At 38.0% G+C, this 22,158-nt stretch overlaps 2 protein-coding genes and 1 long non-coding RNA gene across 4 annotated transcripts; 2 read left to right on the forward strand and 1 right to left on the reverse strand.

Moving 5' to 3' along the window:
- The first annotated feature begins 10 nt into the window (after positions 1-10).
- On the forward strand, positions 11-13,193 carry LOC103467652 (immunoglobulin-like and fibronectin type III domain-containing protein 1). The gene is made up of 28 exons (XM_008414227.3): positions 11-149; positions 521-600; positions 788-847; positions 1,820-1,942; positions 2,151-2,290; positions 2,419-2,518; positions 3,287-3,329; positions 3,419-3,590; positions 4,359-4,557; positions 4,715-4,987; positions 5,094-5,450; positions 5,626-5,736; positions 6,102-6,203; positions 6,345-6,470; positions 6,684-6,803; positions 7,053-7,169; positions 7,479-7,603; positions 7,740-7,881; positions 7,965-8,258; positions 8,821-9,117; positions 9,270-9,449; positions 9,558-9,686; positions 9,780-10,088; positions 10,212-10,297; positions 11,219-11,411; positions 11,485-11,781; positions 11,860-12,186; positions 13,027-13,193. Exons 2-28 carry the CDS (start codon positions 552-554, stop codon positions 13,029-13,031), a joined length of 4,476 nt encoding a protein of 1,491 aa, XP_008412449.2. The 5' UTR covers positions 11-149; positions 521-551; the 3' UTR covers positions 13,032-13,193.
- On the reverse strand, positions 12,778-15,903 carry LOC145552270 (uncharacterized). The gene is made up of 2 exons (XR_014088257.1): positions 15,307-15,903; positions 12,778-14,414 (listed from the first exon to the last, which is right to left on the reverse strand). It is a non-coding gene; the product is annotated as an uncharacterized LOC145552270 (long non-coding RNA).
- Positions 14,414-21,840, forward strand: LOC103467944 (uncharacterized). 2 transcript variants are annotated; one of them, XM_081609141.1, is made up of 5 exons: positions 14,414-14,712; positions 16,268-16,743; positions 17,085-17,142; positions 17,969-19,185; positions 20,007-21,840. In XM_081609141.1, exons 1-4 carry the CDS (start codon positions 14,434-14,436, stop codon positions 19,178-19,180), a joined length of 2,025 nt encoding a protein of 674 aa, XP_081465267.1. In that variant the 5' UTR covers positions 14,414-14,433; the 3' UTR covers positions 19,181-19,185; positions 20,007-21,840. The 2 variants fall into 2 exon arrangements, with proteins under 2 accessions (XP_081465267.1, XP_081465266.1); XM_081609140.1 differs by having other exon boundaries at positions 17,969-21,840.
- The last annotated feature ends 318 nt before the right edge of the window (positions 21,841-22,158 follow it).

Here is a 22,158-nt window from a genome sequence, read left to right on the forward strand (position 1 = left end):
CATTCGGCATCAAACCATCTCAGCAGAGGCAGCTCGCGGACTTTCAAACCAGAAACATCCAAACAAAGTCTGTAAAACCTAAGAGGCAGCAGATTTATACCACAACAATCAACCTGTGTGAGGCGGCGTGAGCACAGAGCTGAAAACAGGTGAGTCACTCATCTCCGTTTATTGTGACTACCTGTAAAACTATCAGATTTCTATTTGAAAATAGACTTCCGCTATTTTATTCTGAGTATTTATACAGTATTTCCAAACACTGAAGTCATGAAAATTAAAAAAAAACGGACCATCATCTGGCTATACCTAGTAATATTTATCACTAAATATATTAATGTTTCAGGGACGAATATTTAAACTGATCTAGTTTAGAACAGTTTAACTAGGTTCTTTTGTTCGTTTGGTTTGTAATTAGATGAGTAGTTTTTCTCTATCATAATATAGAGTACAGACTATAATGAATGATAAAATCTGCATTGTGCTAAAATCTTTATTGAAATTGATGTCTTTTTATTTTCAGATCACATTTTGCTTTCTCAACTCTAGCCAAGATGTGGACAAGAGGCAAAAACTCGGGAGAGTTAGCAACCAGATCATCACGTACAGTAGTTCATTTCCTTATTACTCATATGAATTTTTTCAAGAGTCTACGTAAACATCTCACATGACATGCAACAATATTATTTTGTACAAAGAGTACAAAATAATGCATCACTGGTGTTTTATCAGCCACAATATTCTGATATTATGTGATTTAAATTAATTTATCTCTGTTTATCCAATTCAGGTTTCTCCCTGGTTCATCAGTACATTCTACGTTTTAATGAGGTGTCTGGCAACAAGTCAGGTAAATGAGTTAGCTGTCTTCTGGGGAATGAGGGCTTTCTGTTTGGGTTTTAAAAGACATTTTGTGACACAGTCATAATACGCACTGTGTTACTTAGATTCACTGTCTGCTTATTACTTGTCATTGCTTTAAATTTGTTGTGCATTTTAAAGTCTTGAAGTAGAGACGTGAAAGAGTACCTCCACTGTTTTCGCTCTTGCCATCGCTAGTCCCCAGATTGTTGGACATCATGACAGAAATACACATCCATAGCCTGGCTGTGATCTGTTCACTCGTGATTAAAATCTTAAATAAACTCACAAAGAATATGCTCATTGTAACCCATGCTTACTACACATGTGTATTATGATTTTAGAATGATTTTATTCCTAATGTTTTGTTTCTCTGTCTTTAGCTCAGCTTGTTGTGCATGCTATACACATTATGAAGTAGAAAATAAAAACAGCAAATAGGACAAAGTGACGATCAGATTTTTTTTTAGAATGATTTGAAAAATTAGCAGCTACTAACATTAACTTTTCCTGTAGAATAAGGAATGGGTCAATTGAGATAAGATGATAGTGAGAGTAAATAATCTGCAGCTGTCAGCAAGAACTTTTTAAAAGAGATTATAAAAGGTGAAATCCACTACGCTTATTACATGATTACATGCCTTTGGAAATTATTTTTTTTATATATATATTTATGAGTCAGGTTTGTAGCCTTTTATAAAGTATAAATAATACATTCCGGCTTTTGCAAACAGATGTTAAATATTGTTTATAAATGTACTTGAAAGAAATAAAAGATGAGCAGAAACCTGAAGTTGCAAATATACAGAAATAATTTTGATAGTTAAAAATAACGCTTTTTCTTACTTTTGAAATAAAAAAACCATTATTTTTTCTCATTCATGGATGTTGACCTGATTATTGATTTGTTAAAACCCTTTTCATTGACTAATTCTCTCAACATTCTTTTGACTTCATTTAGCTGCAATCCGGAGGAGATCTAAAACCCCCGGAGTGATGATCACACAGTATGCAGCAATTTTACCTGAGGGTAAAAGTACTCCAGACTTCCAGTGCAAACCCATGCCAGTTGCAGTCAAGGAAGGTCGGTTTGTTTATGTGATGAGAAGCGATGAAGCTTATGTTTTTCATGCAGCTGTTGAGTCACACTAAACTTGCACATGAAATCAAAACCAAAATATATATATATGATTGACTCAATGTGTTTTTAACAATATGCTTTTCACCAAGACAAATTTGGAATTTAAAAAAAATGCAACAACAAATGAGATCTTTTGAAAACGTCCTTTTAGGAAATGTAGCCATTTTCAAGGCGGTGGTGACAGGGGACCCAAAACCAGATGTTTCATGGAGAAGAGCGAAAGGGAATCTGGCAGACAAGGAAAAGTTCCAAAGGAAATATGATGAATCAACAGGGGAACACATATTAGAGGTAACCAACTGAATGTGTTATAACACACAGTTTGGCAAAAATAAATAAATAAATAAATAAATAAATAACTGAGCAAAGCAGGAAGGTGTGAAAACACTACAACATAGTATGTATGTATCCATTTTCAGATTCATAAAGTGTCTGCAGAGGAGGCTGATACGTACAAATGCTTCGCTGTGAATGAATGCGGCAAAGCTGTCTGCACCACAACATTAAGCATTATTGATGGTAAGACTGATTTCTGAGTTAATGTTACTTTAAATTGTACACTGCCTACTGTGCACAATTAAGTGGAAATATAAATTCATATGAACTCATCTGTGATAGACTATCAGCAGTTGGCAGCACCTCTGCAATGTGAATGCAAAAGCTAGACTACAAATAAAGAGTATCTTTAGATGCAAGTTTTATGATGTAGTCTTTTAAATTGTACTAGTATAGAGAATAACGACTACAAAAGAAAGATATTATTTGAAGTCAATGACTTTTTATCTGTTCTTGAACTTTTGTGCCTCATTCTAAGATGTTTTTTAGCCTACTTATTTTCATCTGGCAGGATTTTTTTGTGTGCAGAAAGTGAAATCAAACTCAAAATAAATTTGTAGCAAATCATTATTTGAAAACAGCATTTTGTATTTAAACAGTTGACCTTGTGCGATATTAAAAATTATTTAATGATTTAAAATTCAAGATTTAAAATGTAAGATTCAAATTCAACAAGAAAGTGAAAACAGAAACTTATTAGTGGGCAGATTCTTTTTGTACATCACTGCATTAAGAAAGTTCAAAGTGACTTAAAATATCCACGTTGTGTTAGTGTCGCAGAAATGTTTGGTGCAGTCGTAGAACTTTAGATCAATAATAATAATAATAATAATAATAATAATAATAATAATAATAATAATAATAATAATAATAATAATAATAATAATAACAATAATAACAATAATAATAATAATAATGAATACAGTTGGCAAATGTTTTGCTTCTGTCCAGGTTCAACAATTCCTGAAGATTTCAGAAAGCTGCTAAAGAAAAGGTAAGCATTTCAAGCAGCTCAATCCTAACATTTCTGATACAATATTGATTACAATAACAGTGACATTCAATGTTTGCTAAATACTTTAGCAAAGCACAGACAGCAGGTGGAGATAACGATGAAACTTTCTGGGATGCGATGATGAATGCTGACAAAAGAGACTACGAGAGCATCTGTTCTGAGTATGGCGTAGCTGACTTGAACATGATTCTCAAGAAACTTGAGGAGAAAAGAAAACAGAAAGCAAAAAACAAACAGAAGGTATGAAAATGTAACAATATTAATGAATGGCAATACATTTTATGTGAATTTACTACAGCATGTTTTAATGATCACAATGCCAATAAAAAAAATACAATCTCAGAGCATTAGCTGTAAGCTACTTCACCCTGTCAACAAAACCCGTGCTGCTGCCACAGCTGCAAACTTTCAATTAAGCTTGTAGAGAGAAAAGTTTAGCACCCAGTTAAGGACCAGAAGTAATGGCCCGATTTGGATGTAATTTGGTACCTCTGCATGACCAGAGGTGCGAATGTAGCAGTGGTCGACAGAGCAGTTCTCTGGAGCGTGGCTAACACATAAAAGAAAATCACTTCTTTCCCCCTGAAAGCCGGGAAAAGATCTACAAGGCCTGCTGCAGCAGAGCGTGCAGGATTAATAAAAGCAGGACAGACACACACTCTTCAACATCTGCTGATATTTATGCGATCTGGAAAATACTGTCCAACCCTTATCTGCTGTACCTCAAACTGCAAAGCCGTTTCTAGCAGCTTTTCATTAACTGAACTGACATTCCGAAATCCTCCTCAATCTCCACTCATATCCAATGTATTTAGTACCTTATTTTTGTATTTTAATAATCTAACTCCAACAACAACCCAGTGTTCTGTTTTCTATCCCAATCCAGTGTCATGTTTTAAAGTGTTAATGCATCCAATAAACATGTCTGTGCTGGGCTAAGGTGGGGAATTTTAGATCAAACACTAAGTACCAAATACTTTTAACTCCTGCGCTTCTTCACTTATACAGGATGTTATAATTTCCTATGACAATGATGCTAAAAAACAGGACACTCAGAGTCTTGGGAAGAAAAACTACATCAGAAACGAAGGCACTGTGCAACATGACACGGGGGTTTATATCGGGGATGTTGAAGAAGCTAACCGCCACAACAGGCATCTAACTCTGGTTAGTGCTGAAAAAGACCTGCTCCTCACAGAGTTCAAAAGTAAGTTCAAAAACTAAACGAGCTTGACACTGTTGAGAATTAAAAAAAAATATGTAGTTGCTTTCTTTCAATACAGACCATTAATGACTGTTGCTACATGTGACAGGTTGAACTGAATGAGTTTAATTTCTTAAAGTGTAATTTTCCCTCCCTCTAGTTTCCAATGTGGATTTTGTGATCAAAATTCAAGAGATTAAAGCTGAAGAAAGCGATGATGCTCTCTTTGAGTGTGTGCTAACACACCCTCTACCTAAGATTACATGGATGAGAAAAGGTGTCCTCCTGGAAGATGGGGAGAAGTGCAACATAACTGTGTCTGACAACAGACTCATCCACCGGCTGCTCATCAATGACTGCACGAAACTGGACAAAGGAATCTATTCTGCTGTAGCAGGGATTATTTCCTGCAGTGCCTGGCTGGTGGTAGAAGGTAACATCCTTTTATACAGGACAATCCATTAACAGATACCAATGTGATGTGGTCGGTGACTGGCTGAAAATGAGTAACGTATTCATCGTACTTAACGTGCTTGCAGATCAGCGCAACCCAACAGGTGGTGCTAAGAAAACTATCCGCAAGACTGCGAAGGCTGCAGGGGTTCAGGCTGACCTGGAAAAAGTGGCCAAAGAGCAGCAAATAAAAATCCAAGAAGAAATGGAGAAGATTTTAAAAGCTGTCAAAGAAAAATACTCAGAAGCAGAAAAACTGAAAGGAGAAATACCAACTGGTGGAGACGACTGCGGTGGAAGTGATAAAAGAAGTAAAATGCAGAGGAAAAACACAAAAGATGGCACTGCGACAACGTTTGAGGATTCTGGGTGTATAACAGAAGATGGTGACCCAAAGAAGAAAAAACAAACCAAAGGTCAAGCTGGCTGCAACATAACGTCAGGTAAAGTCTGTTTTTAACCTGAAAAATCCATTTCCACAACCTGCTAGAATCACTGTTGTAGAAATGGCTTTTTAGGAGAAATACACAAAGTATTGTTGAGAACATTTACTTTGCTGGATTTAATTCACGCTTACAGGTGGCTCAGTTAAGATTAACTGGTTTTCTTTGTTTAAAGAGAGGAAAAACATGAAAGATGGCGCTTTAACAACATTTGAGGATTGTGACGTGACAAGAGAAGGAGAGCAAATGAGAGCTGGGGGCCTAAAGAAGGAAAAACACAGCACAGGTGAAGTCTGGTTTATACCTGACGAATCCAGTCCCACAACCTGCTACAACTGCTGTTAAGCATTCTGTTCAGGACAAAAACAAGTTATTCTCTATTTCATTCACCTTATTGGATTTAAATCAGGGATAAGTAGCTGTTAGATGACTAATTTAAAAACAACTGAGTTTAAAGAGAGACCAGTCACATGTACTTCTGAAATATATTTGTTTAAATGATTGAATCAGAAAGGCTTCAAGAAAAAAAAAAGACCAGATCTGCCAATAACAAGAACATAGTGATGCATTTCATTTTTAATATCAGTAACTTTTACTTTACATAACACTGATTTCACAGCTAATTTGCCTCTCACATTTACTGTTCATTAGATTCTATTGAAGGAGATCCCTTTGAGGACAGCCAGGATCCTGGACATGGGAGTAATGTTTCAAACATACAGCAAGATCAAGAAGCAGAGCATGATGCAACCGGTGAGAAACATCTCAGAAAAAGTAGAACCGCTCCAGAACTAACAATATAAAAATAGCTCACTTTTTATGGCATTTTCATCATGAGTGTGCTTGGGGAAAAGTCCTTAAATGTGCTTATATTATTGGTTTGTAACTGTGCAGAGTTCATAGATCAATGGGATGATGTTGTCCAACAGCTGAATCAGTTCAGAGGAAATACGAATTGCAATAAGTCAGCAAGAAACCAACGGAAAACAAATAATGCAGCCTGCAAAGAACAGGCATCAGGTAAGAAAGGACATTAATATTAAGAAACTGACGTCTTTCGTATCACTATATTAAGATAAATTTAAATAACACAACTGCTTTTTAGATTCCACTCCTGTAAGAACTGATTATGCTAGTCTTTTAAACTCAATTAAAATTGACATTTTACAGCCAAATGGAACTGTAATATTTTTTGCATGTGGATAACTTTTTGAAATAATATCTGACGCACAGATTCAAATGGACAAGTAAGCGACGATGAACTAAACACTGAGGAGAGCGAGGACTCCGCTGACCGAGGGAAGTACCAACCAAGTTTAAAACAAAGCAAAAAGTCTAAACATGCAGCCAATGGTAAGTAGTACAATATCACTGCATCAAATTATTGCTTTGATTAAAGGCAGACCTTTGGAAATAATATGCTCTAAACACGAGTGCACACTTTGTTATTGTAAAAAGTTGAATGTATCAGCCACTTTTATTAACATGAAGACAAAATGTCTAGGATTTGCCATGCTTATAGACATAAGAGAGCTACATCTTACTCTATCTGCCTAGAGGATTGAAAACTAGGCAAATAAAATGTATTTGTGATTTTAAAAGGCAAGTGTGCGTTTCCTGGAGAGCACGGTGAGTGTGACGAGACTGAAAATGTGAACCACTCTGCCAATCACACAAGGCGTAAAAGACAAGGCCTTCTGGTTACAGATTCGATGATTGGTGAGTAATCAATTAGCTGCATGCTGTAGGTTTCTCTGTACATTTCTCTGTGTGTTTTGGTGAACACTCATCAGTCCACGTTGCACAGGTTCCCTTTTTCTGCTTTTGACACATCAATTTTAAGTGAACCAAATTTACCATTTGGCTGATGTATCCAAACCACTAAGAGGTGAAATGTTTAGTAGAGTCATGATGTTATGCACTGTTGGTATATGTGCTTGAAAGAAAATATATATAGCAACAAATATCTCAGTAACTCCAACTTCTTATGACATGATGATTTAAAAATAAACTCGACTCTGTCTTTAGATCCAGGCGTTCAGTTTATCTGGGGTTTGTCAGATGTCGATGCAATCATCCATGAGAGTGCTGAGCTAATGTGTAAGCTCAGCAGGGAAGACTGTGAGGGAGTCTGGTTCAGAGATGGAAAACAGGTTTGTCACGAAGGTCAAATTCATCTTTTTTACCTCAGAGTAGTTGTCATTTTATACTGTGTTGTTTCTTAGCTTAAATACTGTCCGTCGCTGTGCTTGAATATTAAACCCTGTGTTAAATATTAAACCCCAACAGATTTACTCAGATGATAATGTCTCCATCACTATGAATGGACCCATCCATAAATTAATGATAATGAAATGCAGCGAGGACAACTCTGGAAAGTACCGCTTTGAAGCAGATGGTCGTAAGACAGAGGCAATGCTCAGCATCCGAGGTTTGTGTATTCATCAAGGAATTAAATACATGATTAATAATGTCAAAGAACTAAAATTATCTAAACTGGATTGATATTTTTAGATCCTCCGAGGTTTGACCCAGAAGACCTCAGTGCTTTCACCAGGCCTGTGACAGTTAAAGTGGGACACAACGCCATCTATAAACTCCAGTTCATTGGCCACAAACCTATAAAAGTTCAGTGGTACAAAGAAGGTGATGAGCTGGAAGACGACAACAGCACAATGATAGAAAGATCTGCGAGTCACACCCGCTTACTCCTGAGCAGATGTCAGAGAAGAGACACTGGAGAGATCAAGATAAAGATAAAAAATGACCATGGCTTCACTGAGGCAGTATCACAGCTTGTTGTGCTTGGTAAGTGACTTGTAGCAGTTTAGACATCAACGAGTGGGCTTACTTTTTTAATACGAAGCAGATTCTAGATGTATGGTAATCTAGGTTAAGATGATATGAGCAGAATGTTAACATGGTATTTTATTTAGGTCAGAGTGAGGTTTCTATCAAAAATCTTGTCACAAACAAATGGCAGGTCACCCAGGAGTAAATTTCCCTGCTGCATCTGAATTGTTTCTAAGAATAAAAAGTCAGAAGTAGAATGTTAAGTGATGTTTGACTGATTGCTGCTTATAAATATAATATTTCTGGAAAATATGGCTTATATTTATTACAACTGTCTTTTCTACAGCAGAATGCATCAATTGAATGTTAGGCCATCTGTCCTGTCACAGATCTGAATGTACGTTCAAATGGCAGCTCTTTGACTAATACATTGTTTTCTTACATTGTGGTCCCTTGTTTTGTTAAAAAAAATGTGTCCCAGGACTAACTCTGCATATTTGCCTTTACAAAATGCAGTTTTAATTCCTTATTCATAAGCTGTGAAGAGACTTCATAAAGCTTTTCTTGTGTGTTTCAGACAAGCCATCTCCCCCTCTGGGACCTGCAGAGGTTACTGAAGGTTCAGCCTTATGCATTGAGTTCAAGTGGCGTCCCCCAAAGGATGATGGCGGCTCACCAGTGACTAACTACATATTGGAGCGTCAGCAAGTGGGACGAAACACCTGGAAGAAAATGGGTGAAATACCAGGTTTGCCCATCTACCGGGACACAGATGTGGACCGTGGGAGAAAGTACTGCTACCGCATCTGGGCAGTAACTTCAGAGGGAATGAGCGAAGTGATGGAGACGGATGAAATGCAAGCTGGAAAATTTGGTAAGTCAAAACAATGTTAGTGATGTTTGTGAAATGTGCTGAAAATCTGAAAAGAATTCCAGCAGTAATTAGTAAAAAAAAAAAAAACCTTAGTTGCAACTAAGTAAAGCTTCAGCTTCACGTGATTTCTGTTTTGTTTCTGAACTCTTCAGCTTTTCCAGGCCCTCCAGCACCTCCCAAGGTAGTCAGTGCATTCAATGACTGCATCAACATCTCATGGTCTTCCCCATCTAGCACTGGAGGGTCCCGTCTCCTGGGATATATTTTAGAGAAGCGCAAGCAGGGAAGTAATCTTTGGACTTGCGTCAATGCACCAGATGAAATAATAAAAGGTATTCTTACATATTTACTTACAGTATCTGAAAGTGGTATGAGTGTGTCTGCAAATGAGTATGTCTCTTTTATTATTTCATTTTTGTTTGCTTTAAAATGGCTTCTAGAGAAAAAGTATGCCGTGAAAGATGTTGTGGAAGGTATGGAATACGAGTTCAGAGTTTGTGCCATAAACCTCTCAGGAGCTGGTGAATTTAGCAACGCATCAGAGTTTGTTTTCGCAAGGGATCCTAAAAGTAAGTATTAGAAAACACTATTAAAGAACTGAATATGATAAATAAAGTGTACATATTGAAAATACTAATCATATCAATCCTATATTTGTCTAGAGCCTCCGGGTAAAGTAACATGCCTGAAGGTGACGGAAACATCGTACAGCAACATGGTTGTGACTTGGACAAAACCTGAAGACAAACCAGGCATACAGGATGAAGCTAAAGGATATTTTGTGGAGATCCGTCGGGCAGATTGCATAGAGTGGTGCCGCTGTAACAGCAGCCCCGTTATCATGACTTCCTTTAATGTGAAAGGCCTTAAGTCGATGGATATGTACTGGGTGAGAGTCATTGCTATAAATGATGGGGGAGAAGGCACACCTGAGGAGCTGCCAAACTATATCCTTGCAATGCCTTTGCCTGGTATGTCAACAAAAAGCAATAATTTACACTGCATGATTTCTACCATTCTGACGCTCTTAATATTTGCTTTTTCTGTTTTAGTCTAAATATAAACTAAAACTGATTATGTTGTTCTCAATAAAGTGAGACCAAGGTTCACAAACATCAAGATGAAGAGTTTCATGGTTGTGAGGGCAGGAAACTCTGTCAGGATAACTGTTAACTTTGAGGTAAGATTTACTCAAGTCACAGATTTGATTCTGAGCAAAAATATATATATATTTTTATAATTAGCATGTTGGCTTATAACATGCTAGTACTCAATTGTTTTCACATTTTGTTCTGTTACAACCCTAAACTTCAATGCATTTAATGAGGATTGTGTGTAACAGATCAAGAAAAAGTATAATTGTTCTCGATTTTGACAAAAAAGAAATTATGTAAAGTTTTAAATATTTGTGAAGAAAACATTGTGTAGTAATGTCTTACTTCATTTGTAGCTGTGTTCTGGGGTATACTTCTGATAGCTTTGCTCACTCTTCATCACAAAGTACCTCAAGCTGAAACAGATTGAAGAGTTTTTCTCAAGATCAGTTTGTAAGTCTTGACTTAAAGACTTAATCTAGCTCTGAACTTTGGCTTAGCAATTGTTGTACATGAATATGACTTCATGTTAACCATGATATTGTAGCTTTGGGTTTATGTTTATGATTGTTGTCCTGCTGGTAGGTGAACATCTGCCTCAGTGTTAAGTCATCCAAAATGTTTTCCTCAAAGACTATCCTGAATATAGCTACACCCATCTTTGGATCAACTATTTTCTGTCACTAAAGAAAATATGTACCACCATGTTGTCAGGGTGATAAATAGATTGTGAATGCTGAAAACATGTTTCAGTCTCATTTGATCAGACATTTGGACCTCAGCAGTTCCTCTAGTTATATTTAGCCTTTTAGCTACATCACTGATGATTACTCTCTTTTCCTGGCTAGTCAGTTTAAGTGTATGGCCATATCTTGGTGGGTTTATACTTGTGCAATACTATGACAAATACTATGACAAACTCAAAAGTTATCCAACTTTCAAAGCTTAGGATATTGTTTTAAACTAATTATATTCAAGCTACACCACTACTTTTATTTCATGAACAGGCTTCCCCATGGCCAGAAATTACATGGTTAAAAGACAATGTGCCAGTGATGAAGCGTGTTACAATCAGTAACTCTGACGGCTCATCTCAGCTGCTGATTCCCACCTCTGAGCGCTTGGATTCGGGCATCTACTCTGTCTTGGTGAAAAACATTGTTGGGCAGGAAACTTTCAGTACGGAGGTTAGGGTAACAGGTAAAACTATATCTTCTGTGAGTTTTGGCTTATGTTTGTGACTTCAGTTATATAAGGAAAACTCTGTTCCCAGATGATCCAAAGCCTCCTGGACCAGTGGAACTGGAAGAAAGTGTTCCTGGGACTGTGACTGTGATCTGGCAACCTTCTCCTGATGAGAAGCGTGATGATCGTCTCCACTATACAGTGTCCAAACTGGAATCCACCAAGCACACGTGGACCACAGTGGCTGATAGACTCTTCAATAACAGGCTCACAGTTTGCAACATTATGCAAGGGAGGGAGTACCATTTCCGAGTGTACGCCAAAAATGACATGGGTATATCAGCACCCTCAGAATCCCCAACCTGGGGAATGGAAAAGAAGAAAGGTGTGTTTTTTTTATCTTCTGGTTCAAATCAATTAACTTTAAGAAAAACACACTAACTCTATCTGTAATCTCCTGCAGAAAAAATGGTGATAACCGAACCAACTAAAAAGGACTGCGATCTGCGATGTGCTCCAACTTTCATTGTACCTTTGAAGCCTCAAACTGCAACAGTAGGCTATGAGTGTTATATGAGCTGTGCAGTGAAGGGAGACCCTGCAGCTCGTATCACGTGGTATCGAAACCACGTCAGCATAAACACAGATACCAACTACTACATCTCCAATACATGTGGTGTCTGTTCCTTGCTGATACTTCGTGTAGGTCCCAAAGACGTAGGAGAGTATAAAGTCGTTGCTGAAAACAGCTTAGGACGAGCTGAATGCTCCACAGTGCTCAGTGTCAGAGGTAAGACTGAAACATGGCTGCACTTCTGTTTCATGTAAAAAGTATACACACCCCTGTTACCATGCCAGCTGATTCTGATTTCCTTACCAAATGTTTCCCTTTTTTGGAGCTATAATCTGCTTAACCAAATTGACAAACAGGCTGAAATCTTTTTAAGAAAACACTTCCATCTAACCACCGTTTCTCATAGCCTGGAAATATGGAGAATAGGGGATATTGTTGTCGCTTCTGCCATACGGGCAAAAAATGCCTGGTGCTCATTTTGCTTCATTAAAGTCATTTCAGACAATAGGAATCTCCTTGACTAGTTTTCATCTCATCTTTTCAGCAATTCTGGATGAATCTACAATTCTTGGTGAGGTCCCTGTTGTGCAGTATTTTTCCCAGCTTGATGAAGATCATTTTTAGAGTGTTCTTAACGTACTGAATGCCTTGGAAATTGTTTGGTAGTCTTTTCATGACCAATACCTTTTGACAAAGAGATCCTGCCAATGGTGGCAGGTTTTTTTTACTCACTCCTACCTAGCATAAGCTTAAATGTGGTGGTTACGTTTTAACACAATCTTATTCACAGTTATAAGAAGGAGGGCATACTTGTGCAACCATTTTATTTGAAGTTTTTATTTTTCCCTTTAAACAGTTTTATATTCTTTTTCAAATGGGTTGTACAGATTGTGTGTCACATTGAGGGTAGAAAGGTTCTAAAATTTATTTTGGTTTAAATTTTTCATGTCACTAAAATCTAGTATTTTAACAGGATTATGTAAACTTTTCATATCAACAATAGATTGAAAGTAGTAAATGTGAGTTCATTATGGTGTTATCTGTGTCTTTATACAGAGTGAAGAAGTTGAAGACACCGACATTCGAAGGTCCTCTGTCCATCATGGGAAGATGAGAATGGCTGTGAAATAATGTGGATTCAATTCTAGCTTTGGAAATAAAGCCATTTCAATAGTAAAGCTTTCGATTTGTGACATTCTGTGAATGAATATTTCCAAACATAATTTATTCTCTTGCCTGTTGTCTTTTATATTTAATTTCTTACATACAGTGACTCATTGCCTCAGAGATATTTTAAATAAGATTTGTACCTTTAACAATACATTAACGAAACCTCTCCTTGGTTTTTGTGTATCCTAAAGAGATTTGTTTTAGTCCAAAGAAAAACTTTGTAAAACATTCAGAAAGCCTGAACTTTATTTTAAGAGCTTCAGACCTTCTAATAGATCAAAGTCCACACTTAAATTTATACAAAAATCTGACTTGAAAATAAAAGTCCACACACTGCCTTCCTGATCTTACTGAACTTCACGTAAGTTGCACGAGGTTGGGCAAAAATTTCAGCCACTCAATTTAAAAGGCAGATGTGTCACATATCAAAAGAGGTAATATTTGTGTGTTGCAATTTTGCATACAGCAAATTAAAAATGTAGCTCCTTTCAATTAGACATAGTCTTTAGGAACACAGTTGCTGGCCTGTGTTAACCTTTTTCCAATCTGTGATCCACACTGCATAGGGCTCTTCAGCCTGTATGGCTCAGATTCCCATAAATCAGATGGCAGTAACACCTGCAGCTAATTTGTATCAGGCATTATTTTTTGCCTAAGCCTGTAAGAGACCTTCATATTTTAATTGACTAAATTTATATCGAAAAAAAAACAAAAAAACTTGGAATTTAGGAGTAAAACCAATCATGTTTTAGTCCAAATACTGTGGCTTACACTAAATTTTTAAAAAGTCTAAAAATAAAACATGACATACAAATGGGGAGCTAATATGTTCACAGTTATCACTAATAACGTTTTTTTTTTGTTTTTTTTTTCCAGCGGTGCAGTATTTTATTTTATTTTTTTGCATACTCAATAGAATAAATGTCTACTTTCAAAGGTCATAGAGCTCGCATGGTTGTGCTCATAAATAGCTCCATTCTCACCGTGAGCGGTGCACGTGGCGGGCTGCCATGGCGGGGGGTCAGCCACTCCCAGCGCCAGCCAGGCCTCACGCCCCCCTCTTCATTCCGAATTTGACAAAATCACACCGCTCTGTCACGCCTCCTTTTCTTCATCCGACTCCTCCGTGTAGCTTATCGGTTCCGCCGCGTCAGTTAGGCCCCGGTCCGTTTTCACAGCGTCAGAAGTTGGTCAGGGCTCTCGCCGCGGCTCGTCTCTGTTTGACCCGCAGGCTGTTTGGATATCACCTCTGTGCCTGACTGGAACATCGTGTCCTTGACATAAAGGGGAATAATGACAGCCAAGCACCGAAAAGGGAAAAACAACCACAAACAGGAGGATAACTTTTTTAAAAGTGAGCTCTTGGAGACAGAAGTTCGCCCCGGTGGGAACAACCACACTCATCTGCTGGTTTTAGTTTCGGTCGTTGTGATCGGATGGGTCGCCGGTGCATGTTTTTTTTTCCAGCAGCACCTAACTTTAACTGACCTAACAGACAACGTCATGGGCATTCAGGTGAAAATAGCCAAACTGCAGTCTTCTCACGAGGAGCTGAGGCTGTCAAATACAAAGGTAAAAACTTAACATAGTTAAAGTCTCTGCTGGAGCCCTGCTTGTGGACCTGATCCGACTTCCCTTTAATGATGACCTATTTAATGAATGAACTGCTGTTTAAAATACATGTTTCTGAAAATAGAAGAACAGCCCTTAGGCCACATACAAGCTTTAAGCTGCAGTGAAGAAAACTAAAATATGTAGGACTCTTATCAAGTTTCAAAATGCCAGGAGTTTCCTGCTATTTCCAACATACACGCAGCTGTTGATGTTTGTTTCAGACCAATAAGAAGACTGTATGTTATTTTAGCCAGACTCTGTATCAGATCTTTATATTGTCGAAATTGTCAGTGGAAATGATTCTACTACATGAATTAAACAGAACAACAAACCTAAAGCAGGGCAGAAGATGCACAAACTTCATAAACAAGACAGCAATGTGCCAAGACTATATTTAGATAGAGATTTCTGATGCCAAACAACACTGTTTGAAAACTTGTGTGCAGAATGTGTGAGTAACAACTAATCAGAAAGTTGGGAAATACAATATTTTGTATTATTAAAATAATACACAATGTCAGAATATGCATATATAAGGTAGTAAGAACCTACCAGCTCTGTTGTGTCATGGCTGCCACAGGCTATATTTCTCTGTACTATGAGATGTCCAAAGGGAAAACCTCTCTGTGGAAACTTTGCACGCATGACGCTCGGACTTTTTCAGCGAGTCTTTTCCGTATGAACAGACTTGGGAATGCGCACATTTTGAGGTAAATGTTCATCCATGTTTTCAAAAAATTGCAACGTTTGTTTCACCATGACCCAGATGGTCTCTGAACCAGTTTTTAGATTTTGGTTTTGTAACTAGTAGATTCAATTTAGGAATAGCTCATCTAATCATCTAATCTAGCCAGGCTGCTCTTTTTAATCCTTTCGAAAAGTCAAATTTTTCACACGACATTCTGGATTAGAAAATTTGCAGGGCTTTTTGGAAAACTTTGAGAAATACACCTGGTAAATCTAATTGTGCAGATCATGCTAGATGGCAACATAAGATGCCAAAGGCAGATTTTAAAATGTCTTCTTTTCATTGTATTTTTGTTTCAGGAGTTCTTGTGAAATCAGGTTTACCTGTAGAGTTGTTTTGGTCTCAGACACACTCATTGTGACATCACCTCTGGTCCCAATGAAACAAATTATTGATCAAGGTTTAACGTTTCTTTCTAGTTAAAATAAACGACTTAACAATTTAACATGTATGAACAGTAAATATGAACTCTTTTTGCTTTGATCTGTTAAGTTGGACACAGCTGAAACCTATTTAGAATTGATCTAGTAGAGTAAATTTGTGATCTGGCACAAATCTGTGTTTCAAAATCTGCAAACAAAAGTGGCATATCTGTCTTCTGAAGAAGTTAATTAGAAATACTTCAATTCGCTAAAACCTTCGGCTGTTTTCAGCCCTCTTCTCTTCTTCAGTGCAAACATTTCCTTAATATTCCATTTATCTATGGTGGTTGATGAAACTTTTAATGCTTTAGTTCTTTAAGACTATGCGTCTCTTTCTTTGCAGCAACATGTTTCAGAGAACGTGAACACACGACTGGCTTCCTTGGAGGAGTCTTATGCACTGACTCAGAAACAGGTGGGCATGGCTTTGGCTACGGCCGAGCAGCTGAAGACGTCCGACCTCCCTGCTCAGGTGCTGTCTTTGCACACCGAGATGAAAACCCGTCTGGCAGAAGTACAGCAAGCCACCGTGTCTCTGGAGCAACTGAGCCAGTTGCAGAGCACGCTGACGGGGAAGAGCGTGGAGTTTGAGGACATCAGGTTGCAGATGGAGGATTTGGCTGCTCTGAGCTGGGAGCTGTCCCACAAGGTTGAGGGCTTGTCTTTGAACTTTGCTGAAGCTGAATCAAAGATGGAAGAAAAGATTGCCCAGATTACCACAATGACCGCTACCTTGGATAAACAGACCAGTGAGGTGTTGAAACTGAAAAATCAACTGGACACTTACCAGGCACCGCTGGTGGAAACTGCTCAACTCAGGTAAATTCTGGGGGAAAACAGTGCAGCTTTTAGAGAAGTTGAGAAATCTGCTTCCTTCCTCTCACCCAGAACTTTGTCAACTTAGTCAAAGCCTTCTTTTCTATCACAGTGCATGGGTCGCTTATCTGTCTAGTCCAATGTTGGTAGGTCTTGTGTTCATGTTGTGAGGCTGCCCTGATCTGTGTAAGCACTTCTGTGATTTGCTCGCCTTACTTTATCGTGTTTGTTAAATGAGCACATTTGGAAAATGACATTTTACGATTCACACATTTTTAGAAAGTGTAGTCTACCACCACCAACCCTGACAACAAGTCTGATAATGGCATTCTTGGATCTTTCAGAGCGTTCCTTGAACGTAAGGGGTCCCAGCTGTTCCTGAAGGCCAGTGAAGAGGAGCAGGTAAGCAAAAATATTCATACTCCTGGAGCTTGTGTCACATCACAATCACAAACTTCAATGCACTATCGAGATTTCTGGTTATAGACCAACAAGAAGTGCTGCATAACGGCCAGAAATAAACAGGGTTTTCAAACATTTTACTCATGCTCTTTATTAATCTGACCCTCATGGAAAAATAGAAAGATTTGCTGAACAAAAGCCATAAATGGTTCCATTTGTAGTTTCTGACAAGGTAAAGACACAGCGAATCTTTGAAGTAACCTGTGAACTTAAGTTGTAATTAAAGAAAAAATATTGTTCTGCACAAAATAGATTCGAGGGATACATAGAAATGCACACCACACTTCATTTGTGAAGAAAAAAAAAGACAAAATGGATATTCTCAAGGGGTCCAATTACATTTTACGAGTACCTTTTGTCTGTACAAGCAAACACATTGTTGTTTTAAATTGGAGATGAATCAGATTCCTGCTCATATAAACATGCATAGCTTACCAGTTTAGCAAATTTTACAGTTCCAGAAACGGTTGGCTTTGAGCAGATTAACCTTGAGAATTATGCCAGAACAGGCTTGACTCACACAGAGACATCTTCCACGGTCTCCTTACTATTCCTGTACTCTGCCTGTAGGGAGACGTTAATGAGATTTTTATGTCATTAATTTGAGTAAAGTAATTGCTTGGTACGGCTTCACATTCAAACTACAGTCAAATATCATTTCTGAGTCACTGCAATCACATATCATTGACTGAAGCAGCCACGTGTTTAGGTGCTTCTACGCTGCAGGCTTTTCATCTGAAGTAACACTGCTTCTGTCTTGTCTTAGGTGGAAGACCAGATACAGCCTCCTGCTGAGCATCTTGAAAGGAAAGAGGCAGATGACGCTGAGGAAAAAGCAGTGGCCGAGGATGAAGAGGTAACTGACGATGAAGAAGAATTGGCTGCAGCTGATGATGAAGAAGACGAAAAGGCGGCTGAAGCTGCTGCGGAGCAAACGGCAGCTGCAGAGACTGAGGAGGAAGAAGAGATTATGGCAGCTGAAAAGAACCAGGTAGCTGAAGCAAGTGAGGAACAAGTAGACAATGCCGGCACAAGTGAAGAAGAAAAAGAGCCTGCAGAACTTGATGAGAAGCAAATAGAGGAGGAAACGGAACCTGATGAAGAAAAGGAAGTTGCAGAACGTGATGAGGAAGAGGAGGAGGCTGCAGAATGTGATGAGGAAGAGGAGGAGGCTGCAGAACGTGATGAGGAAGAGGAGGAGGCTGCAGAACGTGATGAGGAAGAGGAGGAAGCTGCAGAACGTGATGAGGAAGAAGAGGAAGTTGCACAACATGGTGAGGAAGAAGAGGAAGTTGCAGAACGTGATGAGGAAGAAGAGGAAGTTGCACAACATGGTGAGGAAGAAGAGGAAGTTGTACAACATGGTGAGGAAGCTGCCGAACCTGAGAATCAAGAGGAGGCTACCAAAATCGAGGAGCAATTGGAGGATGTTGTCAAATCTGAGGAGCAAGTAGAAGAGGCTGCTGAACCTGAAACTGAAGACCAGGAACCTGCTGAGGAAGAGGAAGCTCCCTCAACTGAGGAATTAGAAGAGGTAGCTGCAGCACCTGGAGAGGAGGACACAGAAAAAACTCCAGAAGACGCACTTCCAGCAGCTGAAGATGGACAGGAACCATCTTCAGAGAAAGAATCAGGAGCGTCTTTGCCACAGGAGGAATATGCAGCAGCAGATGAACAACATTCATCTCCTGTTGAGCAGAAAGACGGAGAGATGGAAGAAACCACTCCTGAAGAGGAGGGAAATGACACGGAGCACGAAGAGTTGATTGCTGGGTCAGAAAGCAAGACAGATTATGAAGAAAAAGTTCAGGAGAAATCAGCGCTGGAGGAGAAACCAGAGGCAGAGGAGGATAAAAATGGCAAAATAAAAGAGATGACTGAAGAACACCAAGAACTACCTGCTGAAGAGGAGCCACAGGAGGCAGAAGAAGAAGAAGAAGAGTTATCGGAAGAATTTCCTTTTCTAGAAAATAAATGAAGCAAGTAAGAAAATCACTTTTGAGTTCCATAAATTAATTTATTGGACTCAGTGAATTGAAAATCCAACGTCTTGTGATATTATTCACTCCTTGAACATGTTTGTCATGTTAGGTTTTATGTGGCAGACCAACACAGAGTACTATTTAATGTAAATTGGAAGGGAATAAATATGAGGCTTTCAAACTAAAATTTTGACAAGTATGCTATTATTTTATTACATTTAAAAACCTTCGTAAGTCCATCTACAAATTAAACGTTTTGTACTAGCTCTTTAGAAAAATTGCTCAAGCACATTCAGAATTTCAGCTTTTTTTGAAAACCTGAGATCTCGCCTTATCTTTTTTTTTTTTTTTTTTTGCATTTGGCTCCGTCCATCTTCCCATGAACTCTGACCAGCTTCCGTGCTTCTAGTGACTTTCCTTCAAAAATGCCATGTTTTACTTTTGTCTTCATGATGCTTTTTATTCACCGGAGTTCTCTAACAGACCTCTGATACCTTCACAGAGCAGCTGTAACATTATTGAGATTAAAATAGATAAAAGTGACTATTTATTTATTAGATCACCCCTGGAAGCAATTCTTTAATTGGATGTTCTTTGGCTATATTGGAGTAAAGGGGGTATAAATGCAAGGTCTCACCTTTTCATTTTTTTGTACAATATTGAAAACCTTGTTTTGTTTTTGTTGGTCTGTCACTTAAAATTGACTAAAATGACAAACAATGAAAATGTTTGGGTGTGAATATATCGTAAGACAGACACAGACTACTTTTGAGACGATGCCCCTTCTGTTACATTTTTTATGTGCTCTGATCTTTGTTACAGGTGTGGATGATTTTTTTTGTTGTTGTTGTTGGTATGCTGAAGAAATCCCCCAAGAAGAATGGGAACTTTTTCAGACTGTCTACACCATGACAAAATGCCGTTTTTGTTTAGTTGTGTTTGAAGGCAGATGACGTTTATAAGGCAGACCAAATCAGAGTGCACTGGGCTGGAGATTAAGTGAAACTAAAAACATCAAAATGATGAAATTTAGTTGTTTTTTTTTCTTTATGTTTGCCTCTCAGTAACAGTGTCAAAAGCCTTAATTCATAACAGAGTTACCTTTTCAAAGAAAATGATCCATTCTTCTTAAGTCCCACTTTTCCCATCATGTCTCTGCACAACCTGAAAGGTTTAACCAAGTAACATAAGAAGCCATTGCATAAGCTTTTTCGGTGCAATAAAATCCCATGCGGCTTTCTCTCGGTAATTCAGCTGACAAAGTGGGAGTCATCTATTATATGGATTCATTACACACAGCGTTATGTTTTGCAAGCATTTATTTCTGCTACTTTTTATAATTGCGGCTTACAGCTAATGAGAACTGAAAATTAAATCTCATGTCCTGGTTATGCTTGTTGGAAGCTCTGCCAAACTCTTTAATGGGTTTGCATCACTGTCCTCTCAAGACTACGTCCCATGTTGTTTGTGCATCTCTCTTTTTTAACCACACTTCTTTCCTTTTATTCAGTTTTCCTTTAATAGCCATTAATATATGAACACGGAGTTGATTTTTCTGCTGCTTTAATGCACTGCATTCTGTGAACAGTCAGCTTTATTATCATTTTTTGGATGCTTTCTTGTGGAGAGAGGTAACGGCTTTCTGCTGAACACCAATCAGACAGCAGTCTTCACTGCATGACTGCGTACATCAAACGGTGCCCTTAGCACAACATTACTGTGCTAAAACCCTTTTTTGTCTGTGCTCATATGTGATATGTATGTATATTTTTTTTCTTTCTGAATTTGAATTTGGGTTCTCAACCATCAAACTGAACAGAAATAAATACTTGAAAAATATCAGTAAAATGAATCTAATAAAATAGTGGAATTAATTGTAAAGTATTGACTTTGAAATATGACGTAATATATTTTACTAAGATGTACATGCATAGTTCAAGCTAGATTTATATACTCAAGATGGTCAAAGAAGTCGATCGACTTATTTCTTCAGCAGTATTTTATGACTTCTTATTTATAATTTAGTTTACTGTACAATGGGTGGATTTACTCGGAGTGAATACTGTTTCATGCAGCCTTTAATTGGCACAGTGAAGAAGCTCAGGGACAAATCATTCTTTACATAGATAGCTGTACGGCCACCGCTGAACTATAGCAACGTTATGATGCCAAACATTAAGCACACTTCAACAAAAAAAGAGCCCGAGGTTTTCAACTAATTTTGGTGTGGAAACGAGCTTGTATGAGGCCAGTGCAGGAAAAAAAAGGTGATGATGTATCAAGTAGATTAACCACTTCAATTTGCTGTCTCATATCTTTATAGTGCCAGATATTAATAAAAAATATGTCCTGGGTAGTAATATTTAAAGGAATATGAAACGATGGTTTTCATGGTTCCTTTGATTGCAGTCACAAATCTCATCTGCTGTATTGGAAGTAAAGCCACATCAGACTTTTTCAGAACTCATCAGGAAAAGACTATTGATACTGTGAACCCTCACATGACAGTCATTGTTTGCTGCACAACAATAATAAGGGCAAAATATGTTACTTTGTGAGTTTTTACTGAATCTGTCTGTTTTGTTTTTCCTTGGTGTGGTTTCTGTTAATGTATGTCGGTATCCCCTGTTGTTAAAATAAACCCTCTTTCCTTTTATACACTCGATGTAGTTCTGTTCTATTACATTCATATGTTGATCAGATTGACATTAGTTTCTCAGTACACCGTTAAGAGTGTCTCATCTGAACATTCACGCTTCGATTTGGGTTTTGGAAGTCCATTTTCCCAAGCTAGTAAGTTCTGGGGTTCCTCCAAACATTGGTCTCTTAATTATGAAAAAGGTGGAAATATTTCTTTTAGACCTCTGAAAGCTGGTAACACTTATTCAACACAGATTTGGGAATTATTTGTTTTTGAAGTCCAGAGTTGTTTGAAAAAAGTCACAAATACCATTTATGTCTTGAGCAAAGCCAC

This window comes from Poecilia reticulata, chromosome 7, assembly GCF_904066995.2.
Source record: "Poecilia reticulata chromosome 7, P_reticulata-male-v2, whole genome shotgun sequence".
NCBI lineage: Eukaryota > Metazoa > Chordata > Actinopteri > Cyprinodontiformes > Poeciliidae > Poecilia > Poecilia reticulata.